This window comes from Phaethon aethereus, assembly GCF_964289735.1.
Source record: "Phaethon aethereus genome assembly, chromosome: Z".
Classification (NCBI taxonomy): domain Eukaryota; kingdom Metazoa; phylum Chordata; class Aves; order Phaethontiformes; family Phaethontidae; genus Phaethon; species Phaethon aethereus.
Genome location: NC_138577.1, coordinates 72,547,000 through 72,560,235, shown reverse-complemented (window position 1 = coordinate 72,560,235; position 13,236 = coordinate 72,547,000). Strand labels below are relative to the sequence as shown.

The 13,236-nt window shown below is 41.4% G+C and overlaps 1 protein-coding gene across 1 annotated transcript; it reads right to left on the bottom strand.

Annotated features, from left to right (window-relative positions):
* Positions 1–3,498: 3,498 nt before the first annotated feature.
* MARVELD2 (MARVEL domain containing 2) lies at positions 3,499–9,786 on the bottom strand (the record flags this gene model as incomplete). The annotated part of the gene is made up of 6 exons (XM_082013326.1): positions 3,499–3,615; positions 4,547–4,597; positions 5,008–5,179; positions 6,043–6,179; positions 7,106–7,138; positions 8,692–9,786. 6 exons carry the CDS (start codon positions 9,784–9,786, stop codon positions 3,499–3,501), a joined length of 1,605 nt encoding a protein of 534 aa, XP_081869452.1.
* Between the last annotated feature and the right edge of the window lie 3,450 nt (positions 9,787–13,236).

Below are 13,236 nucleotides of genomic sequence, written 5' to 3'. Positions count from 1 at the left end.
AAATTTCAAATCAATTAGATTTTCATTGCCACGAGTATCTTTTAGCTCATATGCTGTCATGAAAGCTAGTCCACCCTACTATGCAATACAAACTTTTGGTTACATTTGTTAGGCACTGCTTTATCTGCCCTGCAAAAATGTACAGATTAGTAAAGAGTATGCAGATGTTGCCACAGTTATCTTAATCAAGGATATCCAGGCATTTATCAAGTCAAAAAAAAAAAAGTCCTTTTATTGAGTCCAGTTTGAAAACTATTGTATTCCTGGAAACTGTAAGTCTCTTGGACATTTCCCTTTGTTGATCTGTGGAGCTGGGCATGTATTTTCTTAGAGGAAGACCGAAGGATAAAAGCTCTTGTTACATACACCCAGTGTCTGAGGACAAGCTGTAACTGAAAGTGGAAGCTGTATGCCCACTGACGTAGGGCAGTATTACTTGGGAAGTTTCCAACGGATGTTAAGTACCTTCTGCAAAAACCCAGTCGTACAGGTAAGACCACATAGCAGACTGTTTACATGTACATGCAACAACAGAGAGACTGCATAGAGATACCTAGGTGATAATCATCTAATAACTTCAGTTTTGTCTGAAGTATACCTTCTGTTCCTTAAAGGTATCAAGAGACCACTTTTCCTGACAGTTCTGATTGTAACTCAGTCAATTTCTTCCTAATTTCTGTCTTGCATTTGACTGGCTTCAACTTCCAGCCATTAATTCTTATTTCATTAATCTGAATTTCTCTGAGACATAAAAATGTTTCTTAGATTAGCATTTTTTCTTTGGCATGTTCACACCACTGTTGACAAGTCCCTTTTCAGTCCTTCATTGACAGGTTAGAGCACAAAACCAGCTCACCAACTGCATGCACCGAACGTGCCTGCTTAGAAGTGCTCAAGTCCGTTAACAGATCCGGGACTGAGCAAGTAATTTACTGCAGTAGTTGCAACGTGTTGCAATACCAAACTTCCTAAGCTGTGAAGGTAAATGCCTTCTTCTGAGGCTCCACGCTCAGCATGGCCCACTGCCAGGCACTGTGCTAACCGTATTTGAAACCCAAAAGGCTGGCAGAAGGGACTCTTCCTACCTACCTTCTCTCCCAGCTTTTGGAAAATCCACTCAGCCACACCTGTGGCCCCTTGCTGGGCAACATGGAGCAATCCATGCATAGCTGTCTCCACTTGGTTTATCTCCTCATTCCAGCCACAGGCATCGTGTCCCCTTTTCCCAACCCGTTTGTTAGAAACTTAGCAGGAAAGAAGTTTGATGGTTCTGCAGAAGCTATGCAGGCACTGTCTGAAGGGCCAGGAGCCAGTTCCTCTCAGAGACTGAAATTCAGACCACTGTCAAAGGGAGCCTGGAACTGGGTCCTATGGGAGGAAGACCTATTAACGGTGCAGGTTGTGAATCGTCCAAAGAAAACATCAGTCTCAGCTTCTGTTCAGCACTTTATAACCATTAGCTGATCCTTAAGCGTGGATTAACCTTTTTCTCCTGGTACTGATGCAATGCCCAGAACTCCCACTGAGAAAAAATGAGACACCTGGGTGTACAGTGAGAGGTAATTTAGATTGCAGGGATTTCAACAAGGACCTCTCTTACAAAGAAAAGTTTAACAAGTATACAGCACAATAGGTGTAAAACATTTGGCCCAGCTCCTTTGTAAGGTACAGAAGTTTCTTCTTGTTTGGAAAGAACAGAAAGATGTACCAGAGAGGCACCCGAAAAGAGGGAGAATGAGGGATAGCACTGCACTATCATCTGATTTCAGGCAGATAAAAATATTCAGACAGCCTCCAGGTAGATGAGACTGAAGGTTTTCAAATGAAGAGGGGCCAAGTTTTCAAATTCTTTCAGTGTTCCCATAGTGTCTTGTGTTATCTACTTCATCCACTAAAACTCTTGGAATTAAGTGGCTGATAAAATTGGAATGACAACTTTATAAAAGTGGGTTTACAGCCATCAGGATTGCAGCGTGAATGATAAGGACTCAAAAATCAGAAGGGATGTGACTGCCAGAGTGAGGTATATTAATGCATTTCCAGCGCTGAAGAACAGAGGTGGTACTACCATTGCTGTTCTGACTGGAAACAGCTTTCCTGATGTCTTGCCTTTAAATTAAGGCAAAAGTTGCAAACTTTCTTTTAAAGAAAAAATGATCGCCACTAAGAATTTGAAATAACCTTTTTCTAACAAAATGCCTTCATAAGTAATAGAATAACATGGATATACTGGTGTTTTGTGGGTTTTTTTTTTTTCCCGATTAAAATATCCTTCAGACTCTGGGTGGGTGTTTTTTTTCAAATTAAAATGTATTTCAGATCAAACAAATTGCAGTTGTAGAAAGTGTACAAAGAAACTGTCAATGCTTCTAACAATTTTAGTAAGTAAAAAAAGTAAACAAAGATGTGAAAAAGGATACAATGAGAAAATTTACTGGCTTACAAAAACATTTGCATATGCAAACCTATCCCCAAGATAAAATATAAAAATGTATTGAATTTACGCAGATATGCTCTTGAAAGCATGTCTAATACATTTTACCTGGCCTTATAAAGGATACTAATAATTTATACTTTGAATGAAAATTGATTTTGCTGTACTTACTCTCTGAATGTCAAGTTCACAAACTGCTGGTACCTAGACAAAAAGTCCTGTTACTTGCTGATGAACAATAAAGTATTTTGCCTTTAAACCCACGGATTCCTACTAAGATGACACAGAAAAGGTATGCAGAGCATACTGGCCTACAGCCACACTAATGGGACACTAACATGAGTCTCATCCTGTACCTCTATTCCTTTAAGGCCATGTCTAAATTTGTTGCATCACCTCTAAAGAGGGGAATAAAAAACTGCCAAAAAACCAAACAATAAAACCCCAACACAACCTGCCCCCCAGTATATTATGGCTGCTTAAGTAGGAAGTTATTTTGCATCTCTTGTTGCGTGACATTCCAGGTAATTTCTAACATACAGCAGAGCATTTGGAAATACAATACAAAAAGTCTTATTAAACTAATTTTCAACTTGCCAAAATTATTCAATATGATTAAGCACTCCACCAAACTCCAGCCAGAAGAACAGCTCAACTGTTTCTGATATCATTAAGATGTCACCTATAAATAAAATCTGAAACTGTTAATGGCATTTCTGTGCAAACTTTTGACATGGCATTTAGAACTGCTTCCTCTAGTGGGCTTTCCAAGTTTGCAAATACAGTATTTTCAAATAAATCATGCATATTTAAAAGGACAGGCTGTGTACTGTCTAATAAAAGCAGAATGTTAGCACATTTTCTAAACTTTTCTGATAACTTAATCACATTGATTTAAAATTGGATCTGCATACAAAACCTACCAGTAATGTACAACACCTAAGTAAGTGACAAAGTGATTAAGCAATCCCCATAGTTGAACTGTTCTGAGAGTAAATAAATAGTTTAAAATATGCATATCTATTTAAAAAATAGAAAATAGTATCCACAAAGTGAAGGCATAGCTAAGAGTCTACTTTCCAATTCATAACTTTATCGTAGTCCTGAATTCGTTGTTTTATGTGAGAAAGCTTATTCTTTAGGTATTCACAACGCTCCTTTTTCTCCAGAAATGCAGGATCCTGCCAAAAATACAAAAACATTTACATTAATACATTAAATATTACACTTTCAGACTCTTCCAAGAATAGTCTACTATCGATCATGTTCTCAATTAAGGACAATATATAAATATTCTCCAAAAATCACATTCTTTTTCCCTGGCCACAATTTTATATCCTGCTTTCCCTTCCTTCATGAAAGGTTGGAAAGAGAGGTTCTGCTTTTATATGCTGTACTTACTTAGCAAACAGAGCAGGTTTTAAATAGGAATCTGCAAATATAAATTACATCCTACTACATAATTTAGATTTTATAGGTGTGTTGTGCTATGTCTAATAAATCCCTCCCCCCAAAAAAGCAATGAAGTTACTAACATGGACACAAAATTTGAATTCCATGAAGGAAAAAAAAAAAAGGTATTTGTAGTGTATCAGGTTTTTAATGGAACGCAGGTATACATTTAGTGCCCACATTTAAAAATGACAAAGTGAAACCTCTTGGATTACCCTGAAAATTATATTTTTAGAGTCTAAGTTCCATGCCACAAAGAAAATACAAAATTTCCTTTCAAGGGTAAGGCTATGTTTTCAAGTTGTTAACTTGACTGATGCAGCCAACAGAGACTGAACATAAGGGAACTGGATCCCAAAAAATAACCAGTCTTCTGAATGCAGAATGCTAGGAGATGAGACATACTCTCAGATGAAAATGCTTAGCTGTTGAGTGTTCCTGCCCCTCCACCCCCCGTCTGACTAATGGAATAATTATTCTGAGAACAGGTTGTTGGCATCAGTGGAGTAGGTTGTTTAAAAAGACAAAATATACAAAGCCCCATAGTAGATACGGATACCCCAAGCTAGTGAATTGTGCCTAGTGTCAGAAATGTTGGCTATTTACACTCTCCTTGCTATTCATTAGATCCACTAGTAATGTCAAGCTGAACACACTCACATTTTTCTTCTTCTTGTATTCTTGCAGAACTTTTGATATCCTTTCTTGTTCCTAATGAGAGAGGCCACACATTTTTAAACACTTTGAATGTACTCCATATCTTCATGTAAATTCTACAAAATACTACTTAGAAGTAAAATTCTCATTTTATCAATCCATTCCAGTTGTAACATTTTAGTTGTGAGTTTTGTACTTGAGAAATAGTGAAAGTACATTAACTGCAACTCACTCAAACTTGAAAGCTAGTAGCATAAAAAAAACAAACACAAAAACATATATACAATTTAACTGCAACTTGGTACCCTTGACTGACGACCAAACAAGAAATAACATATTTGGGGAAACCTTCTCTCCCACAAAGTCATTGCCAGCATTACAAGACATTGTGCCCTAGCTAAAGACAGTCAGAAACTCCCTAAAACTACACCTGTTTTCCATGAGCCCATTTCACAGGTACTCACATATATGCTTTCAGGATGGTGAGGAAGCTGTCTCATCAATGCATCCAGCTCATCAAACTTTTTTAATACAGCATGAACTTCCACAGACAGTTCTTTATACTCAGCAAACTGATCGTTGAATACTGCTTTGTACCGGTCTCGCATTTCATTTGTTTGAATTGCTGGGTATTTCCTTAAAAAAAAGTTTTCAAGGACTAGTTAGAGGTAGGACTTCAGCAGACACATGGATCCTTCACCTTGATAGTGTATTTCTGTACTGTTTGCTAATCTTCTAACGTGCTGAAATTTGCATGCATGTAAAGCATTGAAATTACAGAATCACAGAATGACAGAATGGCTGAGGTCGGAAGGGACCTCTGGAGGTCATCTGGTCCAATCCCCTGCTCAAGCAGGACCACCTACACTCGGTTGCCCAGGACTGTGTCCAGATGGCTCTTGAGTATCTCCAAGGATGGAGACTCCATAATCTCTCTGGACAACCCTCACAGTGAAAAAGATTTTCCTAATATTGAGGTGGAACGTCCTGTGTTTCACTTTGTGCCCTAGTCTATGGCAAATAGTGTAAAAATTAATTTATGATCTCATCCGTCACCATGGAAAGGTCTACCCTTTAAAAGGGAGCATGTTACAGATTTAACACTTAGGAAGTACAACAGTAGCCAAATTTCAGGGGCTAAAAAGACAAGTAATTTCCCACGTATTTTATTTTTTTCTAAATTGTGTGGTAGCCTTCTGCTCCTTTAGGAGTTACTGTTCTTGCTAGACTGTAACATTCTGCATTAACATTTAATGTTTGGGTGTAGGTTGTTTTTTTTATATTTTATATTTACGATTCTTTATTTATATTGCTGGTTCTACACTATTGATACCGGTCCCCGTCCTCTCTATTTTTAACATTAACTTAATGAAAAACTATGAGTTCCCACAGCACATGCATGGCAGAGAAACCATGAGTGCATATATTAGAAATGCTGAGTGAAAAACATCATTCAAGTATTCTCCATTAAGCTTGTTCATCACAGTCAAGTCACTTACGCTAAGTAGTCTGGCATCACTATAGGTTTAGGAATGTGGCCTGCAGGTATGTGACCATTAAGTAGCTCCGGTTTTCCTTCCACTGATTTAAGCTGTCTGTAAGTGACCTCTTCTCTTGGTCTGTCATCACTTTCATACTGTTTTAAAAGAAAAAAAGTTCCTAATGAAGTCAGTTTTACTTCAAATGCTATATACATAAACCACAAAATACTCAACTCATCTGAAGACAGAGAGACAAGTATTGAGCATCAGTAGAAGCAAATCAGAGATTTCTTACAAGCCTTATTGTAATCAGAAAATTAGTAAAGAGTTACAGTAATGTCTCTCACACAGTACCCATCTTCAGTTTGCCCTAACAGCAGCACCAGTGACCAAGAAATACTTCTCAGTGCTTGGCAAGATTTGTCTTGCATGTCTTAAAAAAAAATAATTTAAGGAAGTTTCCTTGGATATCCATCTAATTCATGAATGAACAGAAATCACACAGTTCTCTGGGGTTCCCTTTTCCCCTTGTTTCCTATTGCACAATTTATCCTCTGATCCAGAAATGAAAGCATGTGAAGTCTTGTTGGAATGCATAAAGAAGGATCCTGATCCAGTACTGAAGCAACAGAGAAAACAGTGGTAGGAAATTCACAGTATCTAACAGGAGACATTTAAGACTGAAATAAGCACACCATAAATTCCTCTGAGAATCATCAACATGTGCTGTTAAGATCCTATACAATCTCTGTAGTGTATGCAACCGCATCTTTGTGCATCAGAAGCGCAAAAATTGATCATACTTCAAAACTGGCAAGGTCATCTTTGAAGCAGCCTCAGAGACAGAGGAACAAGCTCAACTCAACAGAGCACCTACCACTGCGCTTCCACTGGCTCTCCTCCAAAATAAGCAGGCAGCCAGGAGTGTGTAAAACCTATGATGTATCAGACGACCTGCTCTTCTAGCCATGTCTGCCAAACTCTGTGATAAAGGCTACAGAACTTGTCACTTCATGAAAGCGGGTAAGACCACATACAGAGGCAGTCTGTATCAGTAAACAGAAAAATTCCTGTTTCCTACCTTCTTTTCTGGAAAAGAGGACTGTGTTTTCATCTATCAAAAAATGGAAAGAACTGTAAGTTTTATTTTTCAGCAAAAGTAGTATGCAAAAGCACAGGTTCTTATAATCTAATCTTCAAAATTATGCTGTACAGAGAATTACTTTTGTATTTAGGTATGAAGAAATTTAGCGTAAGGAATATATTCAGATCAATTGATTTAAAGACTGTTTAAGAATGGTGGAATGAAAACAACCACCCAAAACTCAGAACAACAACAGAATCTCCCAGAGCATAGCTGCAAGGAACAGCCTGCAGGAAATACTACATCCACTTCCCAGCCTCCTTTATTATTTCACATTCCAGCCTGTATTAACTCACTGACACGCTGCAGCCCCGTTCATTGCCTAGAAAACACAACAGTGCACTGACAGGTAGCTCAACCAGCTGCTATTTTGCACAGCACTCTCCACAGCCTAACCTAGGTTATGAAAGTATCCCCTTTAGAAAAATTAAGGAACTGTAATACAAGAACACGGATAGCAACAGGGAAGAGTGACTGAATACCTTCTACTTCATTCTTGCAAGACATACTGAAAGTTGGTTAAAAAACTTCTATCAAAGAGCTGCAATGTAATTTTCAAAAGGGGAGTCTCAGTGTTATGCAAGACGGTAGAATGGAAACCAGTGTTAAATGAAAATGCTGCAAATCAGACTGCTGCCAGTGAGCAGAGGAAATGCAACTTTAAAACTTGCACTCTCCTACTAAAATCACTTAAATGCTGACCCTCTCCTTAAGTTAGGTTTATGTAGGCTTCACAGACGTTAATTTTTATGCTGTAGTAAGTTTTATTAATAAGGTTTTTCTGGTTGTGTTTTCACATAAAGGAGATTTTAGACAAATGACTTTGAATTCTCTAGTTGAGAGTGACAAGTCCCCTCTGTTACAGTTGATCATTAACCAGGTGAGTACTGAATGCTTCTAGTAAGGGCAAGGCCAGCAGCAATGCAAAATATTTGATGTGAAAAAGACAAAGTTGATTGAAATCTGAGACACCAAAATCTAGCCAACTCTGTTATTACTATTATTGTCTGGTAACTGTTGTACAGAAAGATGAAGAGACATAAAGAAGTAGCTTGGAGTTTGGCTTGCAAAGTAAAAGTAAGTATTTCACGTTCTTATGGTCATTCATAATACCACTTAATGTGCTGAAAGCACAGTCTTCAAACAAATGGTAGGTGGCTTTAAGCCTAACCCTACTGAGCAGCTGAGCAAGCACATTGTTAATTTCTTCCTTTGTTTGGAGAATACACACTGGGAAGTAGTTCATCAGCTGACGCAGGAAGAGAGCCGAGTACTGCAAAGAGAACAGAGCCGGCTCTTTACCAAAGTGAATTTTAAAAAAGACCAAGAATTTGGATCAGACATCTTCAAAAAAGGCTTTCATTTGGCGATCCTAAGTATTGTTAAGACTGGTCAAAGTTCACCCTCAAAGGACCTGCTGTGGAGAAGACAAGCGACATGACTGGTCTAAGGCACAGACAGACTTTCAGCTGCTCTTCATCACACCATACCTGGTAGATATAAAATGGTAACTCACGACTTACCTCCCGTTCCATTAATTCTCTGTGCCTCCTGGCTCCTTCGTGCCTCCATAACTTTAGAGAAACCACCGCACTAATTAGATAGATGATCACCGTGATGAACAAGAAGATGATTGCTGCTGTCTGACCTCCCTCCACACGGCAAAAAGCTGCATTTATTGGCGTCTTAAACAGCTGGTAATAGCAGAGCCCACCTCGGTTAGTATCATTTACGTACACTATGGCAGCCGACATGTACAGAAAGAACAAGGCCACGTTAATTCCAAACTCAGTCAGAGGCCACCAGTTGGAATCGAGGAGGATAGTCCGGTAGTACATCGACAAGCCCAGGACCAGCAGCACTATCGTGACTATCCATGCCATTCCCGCCACCACCAGGATGAAAGGCGTTTTGGGTCCACTGTAGGAGTAGCCTCCGTAGGCACTGGCGGCCCCATAGCCGTAGGGCTGCGAGTACCCGAACATGTTGTACCACTCGTTATCCTTGTGCACGTAGGCCGTGACGCAGGCGAAGACAGCGGCGCCCAGCAGCAGCTCCGCCACGCAAAGGATCCTGAGCAAGCCGGCCCAGGACTTCATGTAGGCGTACCGCTGGTTGTAGGCCTCCACCCGCTCGCTGTACGTCTGGCCGGTGGTAGCGCGGTGCTCCAGCGACCCGAAGGGGTCCCCGGGCAGCATGGCTTCGGCCTCCTTCCGCGAGCCGTAGCTCCCGCCCGATCCTCCGTAAGGATCCTTGTAGGAACCGGCCAGCGACCTGGGCTCCGGCTGCAGAGGGGGCGGGGAGGGCGGCGGCGAGCATTCGATCCCCTCCGAGACGTACCTGATGTCGGAGGCCGTGCCGTCCCAGCTGGAGCCGTTGTTGCGTCTCCCTCTGAAGAAGTTCTTCCACGAGTCCGGGATGAACCGCCGGACCGGCTTAAGCTCCGCCAGCCCGCCGGGGCCGGCGCCGCCCTCCCCGGGGTAGGCGCCGGGGCCGAAGGGGGGCTGTCGGGGGAGCGGGGGTGGCGGCAAGGGGGTGGCGGCGGCCCCCGGCTCCGCGTCCCGGGGCAGCAGGGGCCTGCCGCGCCGCCCGCCCTCCGACCCGGCGCTCCTCGACATGGCCGGCGCTCGGCCCGGCGTCAGGCGCCCCCCGGCCCCGCTCGGCCGCTTCTCATTCACCCGACGGGAGTAAGCGGCCGCGGACTCCCAGGGGCGGCCGAGCGCCGGGCTGGAGAAAAGGGACAATCCCACCGGAGAGCGCGTGAGGGGCTCGGCCCGGGAGCACCCGCCACGCCGCGCCCGGCCCCGCGCCCCGCCCCGCCGCCCTCGGCACCTGCGCCGCCCCGCCCAGGCGGCCTCACCTGCGGCGGCCGAGCGGCCTTTGCCCGCGGGGGCGGCAGCTTCCGGCTGGCGGAGAGCGGCGGCCCTTTTCCGGCCGGGCGCGGGGGAGCGGCCGCTCTCCCGCCTGCTGCGCCGCCGCGGCGGGTCGGCTGCGGAGCGGGGCGCGGCCCGCGGGGGCGCGCAGCACCGGCCGGCGTGGTGCCGCCGGAGAGGGGCTGGCCGGAGCCGTCTCGGCTGCTGAAGGCTGGCGTTTTCTCGTGTCAGTTACCGAACACTTGGGGTTGGGATCACTTTTTTTTGCCCCAGCATAACCGCAGGTTAAGGAGAAAACCGGAGTGCTGCGCGATCCCCTTCTACAGAATGCAAGGGACACGAGGACTTCTGCTTGATTGTTAAAATTTTCCCCCTGATAAATTATGGAATTATTTTCAAGGAAGGAGTACGAAATAATCTGTCGTACAGCATGTGTTCATTCTATTTTTAAATACTTCTAAATATTTTAAAATATTTATAAAAGATTTTAAAATGTTACATACTTACAAATATTTTCTATTTACATATGATTATATATTATATTTATATAAAATATATTTATAACGCTAAATATTTAAGTATATTATAAATAATAAAGATCTTGTAATATTTATAAATATTTTCTATTTTTAATGTTTTATTTATATTTTATGTTCATATAAAATACCCATGCAGCGTACAAAACAGCATGAATACAGACGGGGTTTTATTTACCTCGTCCATACAGGAAATAATTTTTTTTTTTTTATGCATAGCTTCAGTCCTTTCTTTCAGAAGGTTCAAACTTCTAAACAGCAGGTTTTTTTTAAGGTATAAATTTAATAAAACCTGCAAATGCTGACAACTTATCAAGTATGGGCCCCAGAAACATGTAAAGTAAATAAAAATGTGTTAAAAATAAAGCCTACGTACTAGTCGCTTTCTAACACTATTAATCTTAATTTATTGTTACCTCTTTTTATAAATATGTCTAACCCTTGCGGGTCAGAACAGGCAGGGAATGGCTTGTGATGCAGTATTCAGCCCAGGTCTGGTCCTGCAAAGCTAAGGGGAAGCTGAGGAAACTTGGCTTCGTGCTGACTGGGCCTTCTAGCCCGCCTGCCTAGCTAAAGGAGGGCTTTCGTCGGACTGTGCCCTCTTTAGCAAAGGCGTATTGTAGCATATTGATCTATTCTGGTGAGTTAGTGGTTGATATTTTGTTACTTTCAGTCACCACCCTATTCCTCTATGTTTAATTCATCTTCCTCCACGACTGCTGCAGCAGGTGGAGGCTGACTGCAAGGCAGCTGGTTTCCACTGCATTGGCTGGAAGTAAGAGGGAACCCATCCTGTTCACTGGCACGCGTTTTGCTTTTCTCCATCTGCACAGCCACCCCTGTAGTGTTCACATCAGCAGGGTCCCTCTGGTAACTAACAATTCTGGGGTGCCATGATCTTTATCAGAAAATCATGGTCAAGCTTTAACCTGTAAAATTATCACAACCGCGGTAAGTTACTGAGGAAACGTCCCCGCCCCGTGTTTCCAGCACAGGAACTGCATCGGAAAAGACTGCCCACACACCAGACAAGTCTCCCCCTTTCAGTGGTGCTCAACAGCTGTCAAATCTTCTGTCAGTAATAACTTCTATTTACAACCATTAAGTCAAGCCGGACGCATTCTTTTCTTACATTGCTACCTGTCAGTATTATGTTTTATGGCTCTGTGCACATCTTCCAGTTACAGGTATTTGTGCCCTGAACTATATAACCTACATAAGGACCCACAGAAAATGTGGAATTTTCTCTCAGATAAAGCTTGAAATGGTATACACACAACTTATTAATGCAGATACAAAAGGTTTACCAGTATTTAAATGTACGCTACGGACAAATTAATGGCATAAGGAAGCCTACAATTAATTTCTAAAGTTACAATAAACATTTTGGCTTAGACTGGTGTGGTGGGTTGACCTTCGCCAACAATTTTATTCTTACTTAAATCTTTTTGTTTGCAAAACCAAAGATTTTACCCAGATTGTGCACTAGACAAACAGACTTATGCCTAGGTCAGAGAGCTAATATTTGATACAATGGAAGAGAAAGCTAAACAAGGGTTAAAAACAAGATCATAGTTAAAATGTTGCTGCTAACATTCTAATTCTAAGTAGACTTGAACTGAAAAAAGTTTTAAGAGCCAAAATATAAAATTATAAAGGCTGCAAGTGAGGGAAAATGTCACATCACAAATGTATACTAAAGATGTTTCCACATGAAAAGATTGTTTTCCTTAATTTATTAGGAAAGAAGGTGTTCTTAAAGTACCTGTCAAGTTTACCTCTCAAAACATCTTTTCAGTGGTATCTTCCCAACATCTTGGATAAAAGCAATCTGAGCTGAGAAAAATAATCACCAGTATCATACTGGGTAGATCAAAATGCACATAGAATTAAAGACATTGGAAAATAAATAATTCATAAATTTGTTAAGTGGTCCTGTACATATTTGCATTATTTTGGACACAGAAACGGTTTATATGTATTTGAAGTGTTTATCACATTACCGTAACAAATTTACAGATTGCCTCCACAGAACAATTAATCCCTATTGTCTGTCAACTGTGTATTTATTATGTAGAGTTATTACTACATAGCCTGCAAAATTAATTAATCCAGATGGTAAAGCCTTAGTTAAGACATAGAACCTTTTATTAGAAGTAAGTAACATAGCATAGGTGACCCAGCTGTCCAAACAATGATTTTTGGATTACATACCATACAGAGTAACCATCTACTACTGGATTGCCTCATGTTACACAAATTTTTTAAATGCACTACAAACTTTGGTTTAGTTTATTTTACCTGGGAAAAGCTTTTTAAGGCCTTTTAAGCATGTTGTTACTTTAAATGGAGCAATGAAGATCTAGTTAATATAGTCTATGGGATTTCCAAAAGGCTTCTCACGAAGGCCCCCAAAGTCTTTTAAAAGAAACCTTAAGCCTTAAAAGAAGCCTAAAGCCTAGAAGAATGACTTAATAGTAGTCTGATAAATAATTAACAGATAGGAAATGGGGGAGGGGAATATGAGTTAATAGTTAACTCATGCAATGGTGGAAAGTTGCCGATGCAGTTCTGCAGAGATCAGCGCTAAGGCCTGGGCTATCCAGTCCATTCCTAAATGTAACCCTGTGAAAAAAGGGGGTGAAGAGTGAGATTAGCC